The sequence below is a fragment of the Schistocerca piceifrons genome, chromosome 2 (assembly GCF_021461385.2).
Source record: "Schistocerca piceifrons isolate TAMUIC-IGC-003096 chromosome 2, iqSchPice1.1, whole genome shotgun sequence".
NCBI classification, from domain to species: Eukaryota; Metazoa; Arthropoda; class Insecta; order Orthoptera; family Acrididae; genus Schistocerca; species Schistocerca piceifrons.
Genome location: NC_060139.1, coordinates 269,069,088 through 269,092,463, shown reverse-complemented (window position 1 = coordinate 269,092,463; position 23,376 = coordinate 269,069,088). Strand labels below are relative to the sequence as shown.

Sequence of the window (23,376 nt, the reverse complement as noted above, 5' to 3'; positions counted from 1 at the left end):
ACCGCGGGCAGCTTAATCTCTTCACAATTTCAATGTTACTTAGGCCTTCGTTCTGTACAACTTTGATGCACTTTATCTTTCTAGGGTTTAATTCATGAATTTTCACCATAACAGTAAATGCACACGCACGCACAATAGGAAGAAAATTTCAAAAAACCAGCAGTATTTTCAGACCAAGTTCGAGGAAGCCAAACCTCAGTTAACATAGAGCACTCTCTGCGGTAAAAGTCAGCAATATGAAAACAAATTATTGCTAGGCATCGTCGCAAGGCAACAACAAAGAAACGCATTTGAATTTCTGTATGAAGATTTTAATGAACAGAAGAACATTATTACAATCACAGGCATGCAATGCTTTACTACAATACTGTAAGTGACATTCTATCTGAATCAGCAATAAATCCTTGCCTGTTGGTGCTAAAACTGTATTCATTTTTGAATATGTTATGTTATTTCACTGATATTTACCGTTTCTTGAAAAGCAACCATTATTTTTTGCATTTCCCTCTACTTGTACGACAGGTTATTGCCTCCGTAAGTTGTTTTAATGACAGGCCTTTTCAGACATATACTTACGTGCAGTGTTCAACATTAATACTGTTAGATCGGGAAAGGGTAAACCAAAACTATCTGCAGAGAGAGTTAACGAAATTTGTGCATGTGTTTGTTCAAGGTTGACAGAATTCTCACTTTTACATTTATTAAAATATTCCGGGGCATTGTGCCGCCAGCAGTTGCCTGACTCGTCTTCCGTGACTGCGCTTTTCTGCCCTGCTCTGGAAACTTCTAGATGCTGCTTCTGCGCCTATATAGCCGGTACATCGTGCCAATCACAGCTGTCAGTAGTTTTTACCCCTGATGACTATGGACGATACACTTGGAAAAAGCTCTAGTATTTTATAGGAAATGACGCGATCTCTACACTGAGAAGATTACGTTAAGAAAAAATTACATTTTTCTGCTTGTATCAATTCAGAATGAAATGAATTATATTCTATAAATCAATTAAGTCGTTTTCTCACATAAACCAAAATGTTGATCTTGCGATTCAGAACAGCTTCTTAGAAAATTCACGTTCTTATGTGATTAACGACATCTAGCGAGATAATAACAAAATTGAAGGTGAATTTCATAAGGTTTCACCACAGAGAAGTACACTGCAGAGCAAAAGAAACTGGTACACCTGCTTAATATCGTGTAGAGCCCCCGCAACACGATGTCGCATAGACTTGTCTGACGTCTGAAGAGTGCTGGAGGGAATTGACACCAAGAATCCTGCACGGCTGTCCATAAATCCGAGGTGGTGGAGATCTCTTCCAAACAGCACGTTGCCAAGCATCCCATAAATTCTCAAAATTGGTCACGTTTTGGGAGTTTGGTGGCCAGCGGAAGTGTTTAACCGCAGAAGAGTGTTGCTGGAGCCACACCGTAGAAATTCTGGACGTGTGGGGTGTCGCATTGTCGTGTTGGAATTGCCCAAGACTGTCGAAATGCACAATGGACATGAATGGATGCAGGTGATCAGACAGGATGCATACGTACGTGTTACCTGTCATAGTCCTATTTAGCTGTATCACGGGTCCTATATCTCTCTAACTTCACACGGCCCACACCATTCCAGAGACTCCACCAGCTTGAAGAGTCCCCTGCTGTCATGCAGGGTCCACGGATTCATGAGGTAGCCTCCATACTCGCGCACGTCCATACGCTCGATACAATTTGAAAGGAGACACGTCCGACCAGGCAACATGTTTCCAGTCATCAACAGTCCAATGTCGGTGTTGACGTGCCCAGGCGATGTGTAAATCTTTATGTCGTGTAGTCATCAAGGGTACACGAGTGTGCCTTCGCCTCCGAAAGCCCGTATCGATGATGTTTCGTTGAATGGTTTCCACGCTGGTACCTGTTGATGGCTCTGCATTGAAATCTGCAGCAATTTGCGGAAAGGTTGCAATTCTACAACGTTGAACGATTCTCTTCAATCGTCGTTGGTCCCGTTCTTGCAGTATCTGTTTCCGGCAGCAGCGATGTCGGAAATTTGATGTTTTACCGGATTCCTGAATTTCACAGTACACTCGTGAAATGGTCTTACGGGAAAATGCCTACTTCATCGCTACTTGGGAGATGCTGTGTCCCATCGCTGGAGCGCCAGTTATAACACCACTTTCAAACTGACTTAAATCTTGATAACCTGCCATTGTAGCTGCAGAAGCCGGTGTAACAACTGCGCCAGACAGTTGTTGTCTTATATAAGCGTTGCCGGATGCAGGGCCGTATCTGCCTGTTCACATCTCTCTGTATTTGAACATGCGTGCCTATGCCAGTTTCTTTGAAACTTCACTGTATTTGTTCTTCATGTTTTGGATAGTACAACATAGTAGTAATAGTGGAGGCACATTTCTCACTATGCTGATGTGTTCCAAACACGAACTAGGACTAATTTACTTTTTTCCGTATTATTGATAATTCACATAAAGAAGAATCATATTTTCAAAGATGAATTGTACTTACAGCACAAGCACATGTAATTTCAACAAGGTCATTGCCAGTATCAAAATAATTTTCTCTTTTGCTTGAAACAATCTGCATAGCTTTATGCCACTCTCCAAGTGTATGGCGTGTGTGCGTGCGTGTGTATGTGTGTGTGTGTGTGTGTGTGTGTGTGTGTGTGTGTGTGTGTATGTGTGTGCGCGTGTGTGTTTGTGTGTGTGCGCGTGTGTGAGGGTGGGTGGGTGTTGGTGGGGAGGGGGGGGGGGGAGGGGGTTGGGTTGGTGTGAGCGCAAGCGTATTTGTGAGCACATGTACATGCGTTCCTCCGATTCGCCGCTTTATAACGTTGTGTAAATTCCACTGTATTTCTTAGAGGCAACTTTTTGACACCTGCAGGTGCCTGCTGCTGCTTACTGTCAGCAATCAGCAGCTGGCGGTGAGCACATAGCAGAGGCAGCGATGAGTTGTCTCGGGAAAAAACACAAAATGATACGGCGGCGAACACGAGAGCCGTATATTCGGCATACCCACCGGAAAAACCTGTTGCGTGACTAACTGTGTATCTTGTACTCAGATGGACAACTATCTGATTTTTCTTACATTTCTTTTCCAGGTTCCGAGACGTCAACGTGCAGAATAGTAGACTGTCCCAACTTCAGAGCCATACACTACTATGAGGAGCTGGGTTGCGAACGCAGTGGCGATTCCGACGACTGCTGTCCAACGCGCTTCGACTGCAGTGAGTAACACGTAATGAACTGGGATCTCACAATTTCGGCGCTATCCCCGTAGCAACGAAAGAGCTAAAGGAAGGCTGCAGTTTAACGGAGAGGTCGTGGTCTCTGTCTTCAGAAACTGAAAACTAATCAGGTGGGAGCATGATGAGAATGAGAATTGGGTTTAGGATCGTAGTACAGTTCATCCTAACTTTCCGCTATAGCCATTCGGAGAAATGCGCAAAACCTAAATATGGGTGGCCAGGGAAGAATCTGAAACACGTTGCTGTTACGCATAAGTCCAGGAGCTTAAAAACAACGAGTCAATCACTGGACAGTCACTGAGATATTAGGCATGCTGGGTCGTTATAATCAAAATGCAGCTACTCACAGAGGTCTAGTGTGACCTACAATTATCGTATGGCAGCGAAACTTAGTAGATATGTTTATGCGTTAATGCGGAAACGATTTACCCTGGAAAACAAATTAGTTCCAGTTGTGGCCACCAGAAGAGAATCTGGCGTTGTACACCGTTTGTCTGAGGGTATGACATCCACTGTCATTTGGAATGCTGTAATGTGAGCGAGCAGAATGATTATCGAAGAAAGAGACCGTGTGCTACTATTGAAACTATTTTATGTGAACGGCAGCTATTGCAGTGCTGCATGGAGAGAGTATCGCCGACTGAAATGGCTGAGAAGAGACTCCATGACATTAAATTGCTTAAAGAAGATGTTAATGATATTCGGAAGGAAGAGTGAGCTTGGTGTGGTACCTCGAAGAGGAAGGTGTCCTGTTCTGGTGGAAGTTATTGACGAGTTTGCTGTCCTGTAACTGACGATGCTGCACGTGCCCTAGATAGCGATAGTGGTCGCGCAGTGCTACGAAAATTATCAAAAATGGTTCAAATGGCACTAAGCACTTTGGGATTTAACTTCTGATGTCATCAGTCCCCTAGAACTTAGAACTACTTAAACTTAACTAACCTAAGGACATCACACACATCCATGCCCGAGGCAGGATTCGAACCTGTGACCGTAGCGGTCTCGCGGTTCCAGACTGTAGCGCCTAGAACCGCTCGGTCACACCGGCCAGTCGAAAATTATTCATCCCATGATGAACAATACGGAAGTTTTGCAGTCTGTTTCACGCTGGTACCACTGCAAGATCCACATGGAGCAGCAACTGCAACCCTGTGATTCGCAGCAACATTCTGAATTTGCTTCTTGTTTTCTGTCACGGATCGAAAAAAATGTTCGCGCGGCCTCACGGATCGAAGGTGATGACATATGACGGGGCAGTTTACACTACGGGGTGCAGTGAATACGCAGAACTGCCGAATTTGTGGTACTGTTAAACGGTGTGTTGTGCACGAAGAGCCGTTGCAGTCCCGATATGTCACCGTGTGCTGTGGATTCACACGTACCTTTATGCTCGGTCAGTTCTTCTTTGGAGAGAATACACCCAGAAGCCCTGTCAGCTGTACTATGGCGTCTGCACGTTATCGAGACCTCCTTGTGCAGCACGCGATTCCTGCTTTGTAAGAGCGCAACTATGTGGCAACAACTTTTTTCATGCAAGATGGGGCAACACTTCATGTCGCTCGTCGAGTGAAATATCTCCTTCATGCAACCTTCCACGGACGTGTTATCTTCAGAGCTTTTCAAGATGAAGGCTTTCAAAATTACTTGAACTAAGTTCATGTGATACGATATTCAAGTGCCTGTGTTCGTCAGAAGAACATGCATACAAGTCCGAAGGAACAGGCACAGCGGCGACTACAGTCGTTATGAAACACAGGAATTGTATTCACAGTTGCGAATACCCAGAACGTCAGCTGTATAAGGGAATGACAACAGTGAAAGTCTGGGCCGTACTGGGACTCGAACCTGGATTACCCACTTTAAACGAGACGGCGCCTTAACTGCTCTCGCTATCCGTGCCCGACTCATGGACAGATCCTGCGTCACAGCCTGTAAGCGTACACATATTATGTAATTCCTGTTCAGGGATGACCATTTTAACTGAAAGTCGCTGTCTGGTATCGGTGGATAAATACCATATTGCAGTGCCTTTGTTGCTCGGTCCCAGCCTCGGTAAGCTCCAACAAGTCTCTCGCTTGGAGTGCTGCTCTCAAAGTTTGTTCTTAAAATGCTGCTAATATTCCCTGGTTCTAAATTATGACTAACTGACAACCTCAGCCGCCGACAGCTGTTGTTGATATACCTCGATTTGGACAGCTCAAAATGTATGCCCGGCCGGGACTCGAACCCGGGATCTCCTGCTTACATGGCAGACGCTCTATCCATCTGAGCCACGGAGGACACAGATGAATAGCGCGACTGCAGGGACTTATCCCTTGCACGCTTCCCGTGAGACTCACATTCCCAACTGTCCACAATCCTACATATGTGTTGTACCTTATAGACATTTGCCCACCCACTCATTACTCGCGCACGTTTTGGCGATTCCCGCAAGAGTTTGGGCAACCTGTGTGCATTCGCACAGACGAAGGTCAATGGCTGGGTAGCCTTTAACTATATATACGAAGACAGTAACTTGTTCTCGAAAGAACAGTTACTGTTGATGACCATGCAGCTTTTCCCTGGAATAAATGATGACTAACTGACAACCTCAGCTGACGACAGGTGTTGTTGATATACCTCGATGTGGACAGCTGAAAATGTGTGCCCCGACCGGGACTCGAACCGGGGATCTCCTGCTTACATGGCAGACGCTCTATCCATCTGAGCCACGGAGGACACAGATGAATAGCGCGACTGCAGGGACTTATCCCTTGCACGCCTCCCGTGAGACTCACATTCCCAACTGTCCACAATCCTACATATGTATTGTACCTTATAGACATTTGCCCATCGACTCATTATATCAACAACAGCTGTCGGCAGATGAGGTTGTCAGTTAGTCATCATTTATTCCAGGCAAAAGCTGCATGGCCATCAACAGTAACTGTTCTTTCGAGAACAAGTTACTGTCTTCGTATTCCCTGGTTCTGTTAGAGCTCACCCTAGGGCCTCAGGCACTGACTCCTGTTGTGCAACCAGTTGCGCCCTTTGCTTTTTCTAAAGTTTGGAATCAGCCTTCAGCGAAGTAGTTAGTTTGATTGCAAATAAACAGTGTTAATCAGACCCCCGAGTATCTTTGAGAGTCCTGCTGCGAACATCCTACAGTGTCTTAGAAATCCGCTCCTCTCATAGACGCCTTGTAACAGTATTTGGCGCTGATCCAGTACAATCAACCTGCCTTCACTGGAAGTTTATCTTTGTGCATTTGCACCTAACTACTCGGAAATTGCAGACTGACCTGTAAACCCCTGCCTTACATCTATACTGTGTTAGGACACGAGAGCCTTAACCGCTTTGGCTATCCGAGCAGGACTCATGGCCCGACCCGAGCTTCCGTATGTCGTCGTTCCTGTGTCACAACCTACACTTGTACACACATTGTGTAATTCAATCAGCCTGTCTTCACTGGAAGTTCTTGTTTCTGAATTTTCTCCTAACCTCCTGACCCTTATCATAGACAAATGTAATGTATTGCGAATACATAGGAAGAAGGATCCTTTATTGTATTATTATATGATAGCGGAACAAACAATGGTAGCAGTTACTTTTGTAAAATATCTGGGAGTATGCGTACGGAACGATTTGAAGTGGAATTATCATATAAAATTAACTGTTCGTAAGGCGGGTGCCAGGTTGAGATTCATTGGGAGAGTCCTTAGAAAATGTAGTCCATCAACAAAGGAGGTGGCTTACGAAACACTCGTTCGACCTATACTTGAGTATTGCTCATCAGTGTGGGATCCGTACCAGGTCGGGTTGACAGAGAAGACAGAGAAGATCCAAAGAAGAGCGTTGCGTTTCGTCACAGGGTTGTTTGGTAAGCGTGATAGCGTTACGGAGATGCTTAGCAAACTCAAGTGGCAGACTCTGCAAGAGAGGCGCTCTGCATCGCGGTGTAGCTTGCTGTCCAGGTTTCGAGACGGTGCGTTTCTGGATGAGGTATAGAATATATTGCTTCCCCCTACTTATACCTCCCGAGGAGATCACGAATGTAAAATTAGAGAGATTCGAGTGCGCACGGAGGCTTTCCGGCAGTCGTTCTTCCCGCGAACCATACGCGACTGGAACAGGAGAGGGAGATAATGACAGTGGCACGTAAAGTGCCCTCCGCCACACACCGTTGGGTGGCTTACGGAGTATAAATGTAGATGCAGATGTAGATGAAGTTGCAGACTGACGTATAACCCTCTGTCTTGTTTTAGGAGAATACATATGTAAACATTTTCTTGTGTCAGGTCTGGCGTATCCTTAATGTTGTTTGAGATAGCTAGGTACGTAGCACAGACTGAGCCCGACGTCAAGACTGGACTGGCGGCTTTCGACTCTTATGTGGAGCAGCACCTGCATTCCAGTGATAACAGACGGGACGAGAAGACCAGATGAAAGAAGCAGAGTTCCAGAAGTCGACACCAGGCGAGGGAAGACGCGGCCAGGCCAGTACTGTCTACTTGACTTCACAACAACACGGGGGTCACGGGAAAGGCCGGGCGACAACGAGATGGAGCGGTAGTCGCGGTCCCAAGAGGAAGGCAACGCAACACCTCGGGCGTCGTGCTTCTGGGTCCTTCTCATCCCACCTTAGCGCTGCTTATCGCCTTCACCGGCGGTGCTATCTCGACTCGAACCGCCTCATCTCTCCTCAATACAGCTCATCAGTAACTATAGTTAGTCGGCACCTGGTCCTCGGCACAAATCCGCCCGCCAGATTTGTGTCGAGGTCCGGTGAACCGGCCAGTCTGTGGATGGTTTTTAGGCCGTTTTCCATCTGCCTCGGCGAATGCGGGCTGGTTCTCCTCACTCCGCCTCCGTTACACTATGTCGGCGATTGCTGCGCAAACAAGTTCTCCACGTACGCGTACACCACCATTACTCTACCACGCAAACATAGGGGTTACACTCGTCTGGTGTCCGGGGGCCGAACTGCACAATTACCCTGGGTTCGGTGTGGGGCGGCGGAGGGGTGAAGTGGACTGCCGTAGGCGTCGTGGGGTTGTGGACCACTGCGGCTGCGGCGGGGACGGAGCCTCTCCGTCGTAACTAGGTCCCCGGTTCACATACAAAGTAAGTCGTGGCCTCACCTAACAACGCAGTTCCCGATAATGGAGCAGCCCCAACTAACTATTACTAACGCCCTTAACCTTTTCCCCGGGCTTTAGAGAGTAAGAAATTCGCATTAAATGAGTTCATAAATGATGTGAACATAGATTTTAAACTAGTGCGTGAAGCAGACTATCCAATAAAGTTCGTGAAAACCAGTATTCAGGTTCCTACAGGAAATAAACTTATCGTGCATGACTTATCTTCCACATGGGAAAAAGTAAGAAATATCTTGTTGGGAACCTGCGCTTGTAAAACGTTTTCTATTAGCCAATCAAAGGGAGAGTCGATTGCAGATTCGACCAGTAAGGTACACTCACTCCCACATCAATTTTGTGAGGCTGTCCATGTTGCAATGCCAGCATCAGAACTGGCGGGATCTTTGTCATTAATTAGATCAGTATTCATTCAGGGCATACAGACAGTTGTGCGTGCAAGGGACAAAAACATCACCCTGACTAAGGCTGTTGAGGTAGTTTTGGTGGAAGAGTCGGCAATTATGTCCACCGAAGAAAAGGTATTTGGTGAAGAAAATCATCAGTGCAGAACCGGAAAGGCTACCCTTAAGTGTTTCTCTCGTACACGTGCAGGGAACACGTCTAAGGATCGCAGAAGTAATGTTTACCTGTGGCAAGTCAGGGCATTTAACGCGACACTGCAGACTTGAGAAAAGAATTCGTAAAGTGGAATAGGCTCAAGCGTGTCGAGAGTGATAGGTACCAAAGACAAACAGATGCGAAAGTTGCGGTTAACTGGTCACAGATGTCCTTCACAGGAAGCGAAGCCAGCTGAATGTTTCGCCTTTCGTAGGTCAGGCCATATGGCTAGAGGGTGTACGACAACGCAGGTAATTCTGCGAAATATAAGAAGCAGGGAAACGAAGATAAACCATAAAATAGCACTCGCCATATCGTGAATTGCGAGAGATAGTCGACTATGAAAGTAACAACTTAATTTCCCACAGAGTAGAGAAAGTCCATTAAAATTGCTTCTATATAATGGAGCACTAATTAGCTTGTTCATGTGAAGTATCTGCGAAGGCGGGTCCGGGAATAGATCTGAAGAAAGTACAAAGATTGAAGGTATTTCAAGTCCGGTCATACACTATGTGATCAAAAGTATCCGGACACCTGACTGAAAATGGCTTACAAGTTCGTGACGCCCTCCATCGGTAATGCTGGAATTCAATATGGTGTCCGCCCACCCTTAGCTTTGATGACAGCTTCCACTCTCGCAGGCATACGTTCAGTCAGGTGCTGGAAGGTTTCTTGGGGAATGGCAGCCCATTCTTCACGGAGTGCTGCACTGAGGAGAGGTATCGATGTCGGTCGGTGAGGCCTGGCACGAAGTCGGCGTTCCAAAACATCCCAAAGATGTTCTGCAGGATTCAGGTCAGGACTCTGTGCAGGCCAGTCTATTACAGGGCTGTTGTTGTCATGCAACCACTCCGCCACAGGCAGTGCACTATGAACAGGTGCTCGATCGTGTTGAAAGTTTCAATCGCCATCCCCGAATTGTTCTCCAACAGTGGGAAGCAAGAAGATGCTTAAAACATCAATGAAGACCTGTGCAGTGATAGTGTCACGCAAAAAAACAAGGGGTGAAAGCTCCCCCCTCCCCCCTTGAAAAACACGACAACACCATCACACTACCGCCTCCATATTTTAGTGTTAGCATTACACAAACTGGCAGATGACTTTCACCGGGCATTCGCCATACCCACACCATGCCATCGGATCGTCACATTGTGTACCGTGATTCGTCACTCCACACAACGTTTTTCCACTGTTCAATCGTCCAATGTTTTTCTCCTTACTCCAAATGAGGCTTCGTTTGGCATTTACCGGCGTGATGTGTTGCTTACGATCAGCCGCTTAACTATGAAATCCAAGTTTTCTCACCTCCCGCCTAAACGTCATAGTACTTGCAGTGGATGCTGATGCAGTATGGAATTCCTGTGTGATAGTCTGGACAGATGCCTGCTTATTACACATTACGACCCTCTTTAACTGTCGGCGGTCTCTGTCAGTCAAGAGAGGATGTCGGCATGTACGCTTTTGTGCTGAACGTGTCCCTTCAGGTTTCCACTTCACTACCACATCGGAAACAGTGGACCCAGGGATGTTTGGGAATGTGGAAATCTCGCATACAGACGTATGACACAAGTGACACCCGGTCACCTGACCACGTTCGAAGTCCGTGAGTTCCGTGGAGCGCCCCCTTCTGCTCTTTCACTATGTCTAATGACTATTGAGGTCGCTGATATGGAGTACCAGGCAGTAGGTGGCAGCACAATGCACCTAATATGAAAAACATATGTTTTTGGTGGAGTCCGTACACTTTTGATCACATAGTGTACATACGTGTGGGACGACTGTTTTAGGTTTTGGAATAGATCTAGGATTACGAGTGAAACATAAGTGTCAGCTGGTAGGAGGGGAATTGGATACTCCCCACGCCGGTTTGATTAATAGAGACCTCTTTACGAAGCATGGTGTAGTAACTGAATACGCCAAGGTAACCCTACGAATCTGGGGTAGAGCCATTAAATTGTGCACGGACATAGAAGCGTAAGTACACAGGGGCAGAGGCTTAGAAAACCACAAACAGATTTGGAAACTGCAGAATGTGAATGCAGTATAGATCACAGTTCTCTGGGTATCTCAGAGGAACCAGGAAACCAGAGTACGCCGAAAAACTGGCAAAGTAAATAAAGTACATGTGGAGAGACGTGTCACCGACAGGAAACGGACGCTACGGAACCTAGAGCAGAGGAGAGGATTTTGAGCATAAAGATTGCAGGTACTAGCCTAAGAAAAGGCACTGTTGAATGAAAAAAGTTGCAGGAAGGCGTGTTCTTATCAGAGGCGACGGTGACAGTACGAGAAAGCTCTTGTTTAATTAGCGTGTTAAATACACGAAAGGAGGGATTTCTATTGAGACGGCTCTCATTAAGGTGGAGAAAGTTCCACCATGTTACCCAAGTCCGAAGCAGACTTTGCGCAACTTAGACAAGATCCCAAGTCAGAAAAAAATAGGGAATCAGTTTCTTAAAAGAAACCTCGCAGCTAGATCATTTACATTCCATAAAAAACAATCCATAACAGAGGTGTTTTGTGCGTATATAAATATCCTTCATTTGGCAGGAATAAATTAACACATACAGACAGAATTCGACGCAATTCGGCATCATATAAAAATGATTTCCGAAGCAGAGGGACGAGTAATTTGCTCTCGTCCATACAGAATGTCAGAGGCGCAGAAGGAAGAGTTATAACAGCGGAGAAATCAGATGCTGGAGAACAATGTAATAGTACCTTCAACAAGTGCATGGAATTTCCCTTAATCATGATACCAGAAAAGATGACCGCATCTGGTGAAAACATTTGGAGTTTCCCTCTCCAACTGGGAAGAAGAATTATATTAACAAAGAAAATTATTTACATTTTTGAGAATGAGAGTATGTAGACTAGTGCTCCAGTGCCGGAATAACAGGCTTGCAATTCTTAATTTGTGACCTCTACATATTAATTAAACAGGTAAGTCAGTTTCCCTCGAATATTTGTCTGTAAAAATTGTGCAGTGGTCACTTTATCACTTATTTGTGGACGCTTATGACAGATGAAAAATCAGGAACGGTGAATCCCATGCACAATGATGGTACGACCAAGGATGCGTTGTCTGAACCAAGAACCTCCACAAGTTCTTCAGCACTATCAGGATAGGTACTTCCAGTACTTCCATGCCGCTTTGGCTAGGTCTCTGGGAACTTGTATCGACGTCCAGAATTGGTGGTTTACGTAGTAAAGACTTAGAATTCCGAATTAGAGTGATTGCACACGTAAGTTACTTGTGCGTGCAGTAAAATACATATCTCTAGTGAATTATTTGTTTGGTCTTTAAGGATATTGGGCATTAAAATTTGTTTCTCACATGTCGATTGATTTGCGTGTGATTCTCTTGAGTGTGAGAGATATCGCGTTATCATTAGGTAATTGCAGTGGTCTTGCATTGCACATATATTGCTAACAAAATGCTGTACGTAGCTCTTGAACTGGTTCATTCACTTCATATCAGCTAAATATAAAATAGCAAAATAGATGCTACAGGTGGCGTCGCTTTTATACATCATCTCGTAGATTGCAAAGTTATCTTCACTCATTCATTTAAACTTCAAGCGTGCCGACTCCATGTCTATGGCATCGTCAACAATTAGAATTAAACCGCCTGAGCGGCCGGTTCGTTGCTCATGCCACTGCGTTGCTAGTCAGTAGCAGCTTCCGGATTGCGTGAAACACTCGTAGAGTACTGTGTATGCACCTTTCAGTTGCAGTTTTTGCTACAACATCTATTAACTCTTAGACGGAATAACATTCCCAGGGACGACCAGAGCTCATCTCAAGATTGCCACACCGTGTTACAGGTACGCAAGTGAACATTGGTGTAAGGCAGTCTACGCCTTAAACCGTTAGCTTATCAAGTCGATTTTAGTACTCATTGCTTGGAATTGATTACTGCAGTGATTCCTCTCCACCTTGCCTTATTTATACAGTGCTTTAAATACATATCTCTACGCCTCAATCACGAGAAATCCGTTAAGAATGCAGTTACTGACGTGTTTAAAGTATTATCATTTCCTTACAACAAGTTGCACGTTCTCGTTCTATAGAAACACAAATTTTTTCTAGTGATGATGGTCCCCGTCAATTATTCCTGACAGAGCGAAGTCACTTTAGTCAATCTGTGAACAGCGCCATGCTTGTATAAGAAGTCCACCTCCCTAGTTGAGTAGTCAGCTCGTCTAACTGCCATGCAGCTGGCACAGATTCGATCCGAGGCCAGGTTGGAAATTATGGAGTGGGTGTTGTTTAGTCCTTATCATCATTTCATCGTCATTGACAAACAAGACATCCTGTGTGGAGTCAACTGAAAAGACTTGCAACTCGGCCGTCGAACTCCCCCAAATAAGGATAAGGATAAGTCTCAACATCGGAGACATGCAATAAAATCACTGTTCGTGTAACTCCAACGGGAAAGGAAAAGTAAAATTTCATGAATTTGAGACTTGTTGTACATTAGTCCTCGACCTTCGGCACAGGTAACACAATGCTTCATCCATAACGCACGCATCGGAACATTGCTAGAGTGCTTGATGTATGACATTATTTTCGTCTCTTGCTTCGCTTTCATTATACAAGATAGCTGACAGCTAACGAGTTAATGCATAAGATAACTAAAAGACAATTCATTGTTATCGCTACACGGTTATTCCAACATTGCAGTAATATTCTGCGTTCTTCCCCTCTTGATAGTGCAGTTAATTTTAACCGTCGGCTCACTTATCACGACGTGGCTGGTGAATTTTACTCAGTTTTACAACTGACAATTACAAAATTGTTAAGGCTTTCGTGGCCACTTGTTGACAAACTGCCTATTGGCTTCTGTCTCGGGTTCTTCGGCCGACGTTCATCTAATGATTTTTCTGACGTTTCGCCAGCACGAGTGGCTGGCATTGTCAAAACTTCACCCTCCATTGCCGGTGGTGAACTGGAACCGAGCTCGCGGCCGCAGACTATATGTACCTGGCGCGCCAACGTCCGAGTGTTTCTCCGCGGTCATTTCCGGTGCGGTTCTCCTCTTGCTACCTGCGACGGTCGTTCGCTGCAGTACGGGAAGCCAGGATCCGTTTACCTTAAGACTTTCCTCTTTCTTGTTGAAACGCGAACAGTTTCTCAAAATCATATGACTGAAGAAACACTGTCCAACAGTCACAACGACTGTGTAGCAGTTTACATGACAGTAAGGAAATCAAGGCTCGGTGATCGCAGTAAACCTTCTCAGGCCTCCCAAAAAAATAATAAATAATGTTTTTTTAAAGCCCAACCATTACCCATGGTCCCTCGTTCAGTTGGAGAATACGCTCCTTCGCACTTAAATAAGGTCCTACTGGTGAAGTTGATTATCCTTATTTCGTCTCTTTCTTTATTGGGTATAATTTGAAAGAGGTATCCCCATAGCCCAGAAAATGAGGTATTAGAGGCAACGCAGAAGTCTTTCGACATGTCAGGACGATAAATTAAGTGGGAGTAAATTAATGCATGCTTAACAGCCACAAAGTTTTCCTTACAACTTTCTGTCCAGTACTACGGACTATTCTTCCTTAAAATCCCAAACAAGGCATTACTATTCAACAACTGATATGACACAGTTGCCTAAAAAATGAACATAGCCCTACAAAAGCCTTCAGCTGTCGTTTGTTCATTGGAAACGAAAATATCTTAATAGAACTTAGTTTCTCAGGCTCGTGTGTTATATGCTCAGATGAAATTAGTGTTTTTTCGAACAGTTCAATGTGTTCCTTCCAACTAGGTGAGGCAATTAGGATATGATCCACATAGACAAAGCACTGAGTCAAGTGTGGCTATAAAGACTCCCAAACCAACGTTCAATCCAAAGGGCAACGCTTGGTAGTAGTAAGATCTTCCAGAACAAATTAACGCAGTACATTTCCTCGAGTCTTCAGAGAGCAAAACCTGCCAGTATGAGGTGGCATGTCGACGCTAACTAAATAACTAACCTCAAAAAACTTCTGTAGTTGCTCCTCCAAGTTTTTAGGACACGTTCGTACCAGCACAATTATGCGATTTATTTCGCTTATGTTAATTACGAGGTCTACTTTCCCACTGGGCTTGTCCAGTGCAAGATGTTGACTGCCCTAAAGGGAGGACAGGGGTTCAATGACCACCACTCTAACATAGGTCATATTTCGTGAATCACAGCCTCTCTCATACACCTTGGAATCGAGTACGCAATTTTTCAAAAAGTTTCATGAGGTTTTACTTACACGCGGTATTCAGAGGCTGTAATTATGCCTGGCTTCTTGCCAAATGCACGAATATACTTTGACAGTAAATCTTTCAATTGCTCCTGCTGCTGGAGAGTAATATCGGTAGACTCCAAGACTTTATCTTGGACTAATTTGTCACCTTTACAATTCGAAGTACAATGACAATACATATCATCAACTAGTAACTGTCTCGTTTTGACAAGCCATTATTGTATGTTTTGACAATATTTATCGTGGCACTTAAGAATTTTGATCAAATCCAGAGCGACTTCCTTCTCGTCAACACGAAGATAGCATTTACACACTTCTACGTCTATTCTGATTCACTTCTTAAGATCTCAGTGCCTAGAACACACCTTTCTATCAGGTCATCCACTACTAAAAAGATGTATTCTATGGCTGTGCCTCCTGCCATCACATCAACATAGATTCGGATTTTTACTGGTTACGAATTACTACTCATTGCACCAACGATCCTGCAGTTTTGAACTGGGTGAGTTGAGAGCTTTCGAACTTTACTTATTTCACAAAATAGTACTCTATACAATTAAAAGGAAACAGCTTTCGGTCGCTGTTTTCAACAAATTAACCGGGTTTCAACACTGCTAGGAGTGTCTTCCTCAGAATTTAAATCAAAGAATGGTCTATAATATGGTCACAGAATTATGATTAACAGCTCTCGGTCGCTGTTTTCAACAAATTAACCGGGTTTCAACACTGCTAGGAGTGTCTTCCTCAGAATTTAAATCAAAGAATGGTCTATAACATAGTCACAGAATTATGATTAAAAATAATAAAATAATAAATATGCCAAAAGGGCATTAGTCCCAAAGATATTTAAGATAAAAAAATTTGATGGCGAGCCACAAAGGGCTGCTCGTTACTTACGCGGTCACAGGTTGCACCCGATTAATTCGTTAAAAATAGTGACCGAGGCCTGTTTTCTTTCAATTGTAACTATTCACGGTCTCTGAAGTGCAGCCACGTACAACATTTTGAGATACTCTATACATAATATTCATCATTGAAGCAGTGTCGAGCAAGATAACAGTATTTCCCTTTAACCTGAAGTACACATGTGAAGATTCTGTCACATGCACTTCTTCATTCTATCTTAACAGCTAACTGTATAAATCAGGTTCACCTTCACTTCATCCGGGAGCCAACATCAGGACGGGGAGGACGGGGTGGTTCAATGTGGCTGACGCCAGTTTGTTGAACTAACCACTGCAGGACGAATCTCATTTGTGACTTCAGCAGTATTCACTGTGCGATTTTGACTATGAAAACGATTGTCAACAATACGATTTATAAAGGATTCTGTTGTGGGTACGTATTTTTTCATTAAAGAGTAACTGACTTTTCTGACTGGGATACCACTGGTTGTTATATCTTTATGTGAACTGAAATATTATTCATGCAACGTTCTGCAATCAGGCTAGCCAATGGGGTAGCCTCGCCCTGGGCAAAGCCTGTGATGAACTGAATCTTTTGTGAGTCAAACCATGTTTTAGGCAACACATTTCTAAAAAATTTAATTACAATAGCAGGATGTACAGTTTTCGACTCCTTTATGTACATCTGAAATTGTCTATGTTTGAGGAGACTTTCTTCCAACAAGACTGAAGTAATTGTGGGTCTTTCCACTTAGTTCCTACTGGTATAGTTTCGTGCCAATTATCTACATGCGCAAACGTCGTCAGCGCATTCGTTGTTTTGCGACATGTGATTGTGATAGTGTCACTTGTTCTATCTACTTGAGCTACATGTGACGTATTATCAGAAAATTACCCTTTAACAGCATTTAATTCCTTTTACACATGGTCAATTTGACCAGTTATTAACATAAAACACTTGTTTCTATTAGGACAGATCTTAAGTCAACTTTTCCTCATGAAACCAGGTTCACTTTTGACAGCTTGCAATGTGGTGCCCTTTACAGCATGCACCTCAGTGACAGTCTCAAATTTCGAATTACTTAGCACTCCTTCGAATATTTCAGTAATGGGATTACTCTTGTCTTTTTTAAATTCCTCTATTTTTCTCTCAGGCTAATCAGATAGATTTTCTACTCGTGGCACTACTTATTTCACTGTGAGCTTCAGATTATTTTGCTCTAGTTGCGAAGCATCAAAATTTTCTGACAGCTTTTTTACCTTTCCAGGAAGGTGCCCGGTAGTTACCTGCGAACACGACATTTCGGTGTTTATGTGATCCAAATCGGATCTTAACGCTTCTGTTATGGGATTAGCCACTTATACTTTCAGCTGTTCGTTTTGATTCTTAACTTGTTTGCTGACTTGCTCCACTTGTTTTGTTTAGGATAGAAGAATCACTAGGCAAACTAAGGGAGTTTAGCAGTCTCTTGCATCATCTCCGATCTTTGCAAAGGCAACGAGGCTTTTTCCACATTGTGTTCAGATATAACGGAGTTTTCGTCTCGCTTTTCACTATTTCCACTACTTGTACGAAGAGGTCATCTACTACGAATTCGCGTCACTTCGGACCCTTTACATCTGTTTACTACGGTCATCCTCAAAGATACTGTGCCACAACACTCATCGCCCATGCCTCCCACATGTAGTTAAAGCAATATCTAAGACATTTGCAGGATCTGCACAAGCAACACATTAACATAACGGCAAACATTATAATTTCTAGCTAAGACCAGAACGAATAACGATACCAAGTTTTTTCTGAGAAACTATGCTGCAATTGCAAAACTATTTCCTCTTCGATATCAGGTTTTTTGTGACCTGCTACCATAAAGTCATCTAAATGTTGTATCACATGTTCCAATGGCAGGTCTATCCTTAACTCAGAAATGTTCCTCTTTTCCTGATTTGTAATACAGTAATCAATCTTCATGTTTAAAGCTGGCGTTATGTCTTCAAAAATGGTTCAAATGGCTCTGAGCACTATGGGACTTAACATCTATGGTCATCAGTCCCCTAGGACTTAGAACTACTTAAACCTAACTAACCTAAGGACAGCACACAACACCCAGTCATCACGAGGCAGAGAAAATCCCTGACCCCGCCGCGAATCGAACCCGGGAACCCGGGCGTGGGAAGCGAGAACGCTACCGCACGACCACGAGCTGCGGACCGTTATGTCTTCAATGGTCACATTAATTATTATTATTTTTTCGGGTTGGATGAACACCTGTGTTCCTCACCGTTTGCAGTTTCCATAAAATGTTAGTTTCGTTAGTTTCCCTGTACCTTTGACCAGTGCGTCCGTTGGCTTAATGTTATTAGACAAAATTGTGAAGTCTTCATTTTTTGGTGTTAGGAATAACCCTTGGTCCTGACTCAGTGGACTCCAAATACTACCATTTAGTTTCACAAATTTCTTAATACAGTCCCTTTGAATTTCCCTCACCGGTTGCAGCATCCTAGCTTCACGGGTTTCGTGATCATACGTGGATATTAAAATCAACGTTGGCTTACAAGTTCTGCAAATGCAATCTATCTCTTGCCATAACTGTTGGTCGTTACCCAGTTTTGCGTAGTGCCGCTTGGATTCATCAGTCAGCAAACAAACTTTCTCTGGTTGTATGTACCTAAATAAACTTTGATTACCATCAACTCGTGAGGGTAGAAGTACGAATAATACTCTGTACAAATTAAAGAGCTCATTTCCTACTTATGGGACATTCAATAGGCAGCTTAAGATGTGGGCAGACATGAACACATCAACAATAGTTGTGTAACAACTGGTATCCACTATGTTCTGTTGGAGCAATTGGGAATATTCTGTCTTTAATATCATCGCAAATGAAATGCAAGTATTCAACTGTTTTCACTGGATTAAATATATGAGGTCCCAGTATTCTTTAAGTGCATTTACTGTGGCGGAAATTAAAATCTCAAATTTTCTTTGTAACTCAGCGTAAATCCGTAGTAACTGCATTAACTGTTCATTAAAAGTAGTGATCATGGCTAAGTACAGTATCTTCTGATCAGTACTATTAGCGTATTCATTCACATACCTTTGGTGATTTTCCATGTTCTGAATAGTCATTTCCTCGTTAAGTGAAAGGCCATCTACTGAATGATTGAAACTCATCAGAGCTGTTTTTCTACTGTTACTTGCTCTTTGGTCAGCTTAAGCAATTTGCCGCTGTTCACTTTCAATTAAATTGATCTTTGACTTGAATAGGAGGCATCCTGGTCATCTAAGGTCCCGAACGAATATTTTACTAATTTCACACACAAAATGTAAGACATCTCGTTTGCTACGTGTCTCACGTCTTGTTAACTGTCGAAACAGACCTTGCGTTTTCCCTATCTTCTTGACATGCCGTTCTAAGGCTTGCTCTACACCTGTATACCCTCGATCGCTTATTCCCAAGCTTGCTAACTTCTGTTGACAATAGCCTAAAGATAAGTGTGCAAGTCTTTCTGTGACATCAGTTTTTCCATGAAGTTCTTCCAGATTAATGTAGCTAAAGGTTTTCCACGTCACAATGTAGATTCGTACGTTGCCAGAACTATCATAAAATAAGCTCAGTGATGAAGGGAACTTCTCTACGTTAAAATCTTGAAATGATCCAAATGTGTACATTGCAGCAACACAACTCACCAGGTGCGGTACTCCCGATAGCTTCCTCATCTGAAATCCAAGAAAAATTTCTATTTCAAAACAACTCCTCTAACCTATTCGTATGAACCATTAAAAATTTATAGCTGTTTAAACGGATGACTACATTTAGGCCCTTTGTTCTTACTATAGTGTATGGGATTCGTTACTACGTGTGAAGATTAATGTTTGTGTTCCTTCTAACGCTTTCATCATACAATAAAGCTTGATCATCTGTTTCAAATTCTTTCAGATTCTGGTCTGTATCGTAGTACTCTTTGTCCTTCTCCTTACACTGTTTACTGCGATACATGGCACATTAGAGTATCTCCCCACTTTCTTCTTTGATTGGAGCACCTAATCTCGTAATTACAGGTAACATCAGCGGGATGTCTTTGCAATATACCCGGTATATTACACGCTCTACCGAAAAATAACTCATTTGCTGTATACTTCGTGGCGGTGTGAGGTGTGGTATTGTACACAAGCACTGCGAATGGAAGACGTTCGTTCCAATTTGACTGAACCCTACTAATATAGCGTCTCAGGAATTATGTTACAGTTTGATGTGAGCTTTCCAACGCTCCGTACGATTGGGGATGGTAACAAGAAGTCTGTAACCTGTCAATCATTGACAAGTTGCACACTGTCTTCAAAGTGTCACTCAAAAAACTGCTACCATTGTCACTGAGTATTACTGAGGAGGTCCCAAATCTTAGAATTATTCTTTCCACCAAAACACGAGCCCCTGTATCTGCGTCCTACTTTTTATCGGTTCTGCTACAATGGATTTTGTCAGAGCATCCTGGAATGTTAGTATATATTTATTATATCAGTAGTCTCCTGCCTCAGGAGACCGACGATAGCAATATCACATCCATCAACATTCAGACCAAACACTTATGGTCTGAAACGTTTGACTGCCCAAACTATGACCAGTAACTCTCTCCCAGTGGCACTACAATTTCGCTCTGCCTTGTTCAGAGTTCTGGACGAATTTGCAACTTAAAGGTCTTTACCTATCTCCCTTGTCTAAGAAGAGTGTCATTAGCGTCATTTTATTGAAAAATCTAGGTATTTAAATAGCTTCTCTTTTAGCACTTGGAATTCATCTTCTTGCATGGCACCCCATTCAAACCTAATACCTTTCTTGAACAACTCATGTTGTGTCTTGCCTCTTAACTAAAGTCACTTTGGTAGTGCCCGACTAACCTGAGGGTTTTTAATGCTTTTATTGTATTGGGCTGGGGATATTCCACCACTGCCTTTAACTTGTTTGGATGTGGCTCTAAGCCATCCTCAGTTAGGACATGCCCCAAATAGTTGACCACTTCCTTAAAAATTCACATTTGTCCACCCATAATTTCAAAATTTGTTGCCATATCCTCTCGAAAGCCTCGCCCAGTGGGCATTGTGTTCTTCTAGATATGGACCAAAAATTAGAACTGAATTCATCAACTTTTGGAATGTGGAGGGCGCAGAATGAAGTCTCATATGCTTTTATACATATAATGGGAATACGGTGTACTAAAAACTGTAAGCTCTCGGTCCTTTTCATCTAATAACACCTTATTGTATCCCTTAGCTAAATGAAGCGTTGAAAAATATTTTGCCTTACCCGATCTGTCCAAAATTTCATCGACGTGTGGAAGTGGGAAGACTGTGTTGATAGTAATGTCATTTAGTTTTCTGTGATCAGCTACCACTTGTAGCGATACATCGATTTCGTTTCCCATGTGTATCAAATGTTTCTTAAAGTTGTATACATTTGCTATTATAAATACCATTTAATATCTGTAGTTGAATGACATGGCCAGAGAAGACAAACATAATGTGTTTTTCTTTTCCTGCCTTCATCTCAGAGTACATCCTCGGTTATTTGGTAGATGCACTGTATTCCAATCTCTGTCTTCTTCTGCAATTTTTACCCTCTACAGATCCCTCTGGTACCATGGAAGTTATTCTGTGATGTCTTAATAGATGTCTTACCACTTTGTCTCTTATGTCTTACCACTTTGTCTCTTCTTCTTGTCAGAGTTTTCCACATATTCCTTTCGTCACTCATTCTAAGGGGAACCTCCTCATTCCATACCTTATCAGTCCACCAAATTTTCAACGTTCTTATGTAGCACCACATATCAAATGCTTAGATTCTCTTCTGTCCTGGTTTCCCCACAGCTCTTATTTCACTACCATGTAGTATTGTGCTCTAAACGTACATTCTCAGTAATGTCTTCCTCAAATTAAGCCCTATGTCTGACTTCTCTTGGCCAGGAGTGCCCTTTTTGCCAGAGATAGTCTGCTTTCAGTCTCCTTCTCACTCTGTCTGTCATAGGTTACATTCTGAGTAGGTAGCAGAATTCTTTAAGTTCATCTACTTTGTGATCACCAATCCTCATGTTAAGCTTCTCGCTGTTCCCATTTCTGCTACTTCCCATACTTTCGTCTTCCTTCGATTTACTCTAATAGATATTCTGTACTCATTAGCCTGCTCTTTCCATCCAGCCGATCCTGCAATTCTTCTCCACTTTCACTGAGAACAGCAATGTCATCAATGAATCTTATCATTGATATCCTTTCACCTTGGATTTTAATTCCACTCTTGAATCTTCCTTTTTTATTACGAAGTCCAATGTCCAAATTCCAGTAAAATTGGTACACCTGAAATAATTAATATTTATACAGTCGCAAATTAGTAACTGTGAGACTGTTATTCTTCCAACAGAGTACTAATCTACATACTCTCATTCTGAAAAATGTAAATAAATTTCTTCATCAATGTAATTCTTCTTCTGGATTGGAGAAGGAGAGTTATACTGGCGACCTTGACAGGAATTGATTTTTATGCTGTATGTTCTTTCCTGTGACATGCGGCGTTCCGTGAGGATGAATAACGAATGAAATCAATGAGCCACCAATTAAATTCAGAAATTCAGATCTCATGAGAAAGAGAGGATAAAGATGTTGATCTCGGAAAAAAGTAAGAAAATCTGGAAGAAAAGAAACTGAAATCAAAGAGTTAAAAAATTATTACCATAACGATTTTCGGCGTATACAACATCAGGCAAAAAGTACAGAATCACTTAATGCTTTTAAATTCATTAGCTCCATTTCAGTAGAAATAAATTTCCTGGTTGCTGAGACTTGTTTTTGGCATTTAATTAGATTTTAGAATTTTTTGTAATGAAAACTACAATCTGTAGAAATTCCATAACATGGCACGTAATCGTATTTAAGCACGTGCCATTGGTTAGTATGATCGGCATCTGTTTGCAAAGATACGTTTTTCCACTAGGATTAATGAGTGGCAACATCTTTCATTGCTTTACGTAAAAGTGATAACGTTTTAGCAATTTGCTATCCCATGTAATGGTGTTAACTTGCCAGCAGAGACTAATCGTGCAAATAAGAATATTCAGCCGGTTAACGGCGAGTTCGTCGATGTAAACGTAACTGTCGGCTCAGCTGTGGCGAGTGGAGTTACGATTCCTGCTGAAACTGACATGTGTACGGCATCCAATATTATGACCTCTGATTCTATTACTAAAGTTAATGC

General features: G+C 42.9%; 1 protein-coding gene across 1 annotated transcript in view; it reads left to right on the top strand.

The window, feature by feature from the left end:
- The window catches only part of LOC124777772, a 123,839-nt gene that overhangs the window by 41,385 nt on the left and 59,078 nt on the right, over positions 1 to 23,376 (top strand). Inside the window, exon 2 of the mRNA XM_047253282.1 lies at positions 3,104 to 3,229. Within this exon, the coding sequence (XP_047109238.1) occupies positions 3,104 to 3,229 (126 nt within the window). The remainder of the gene's footprint in view (positions 1 to 3,103; positions 3,230 to 23,376) is intronic.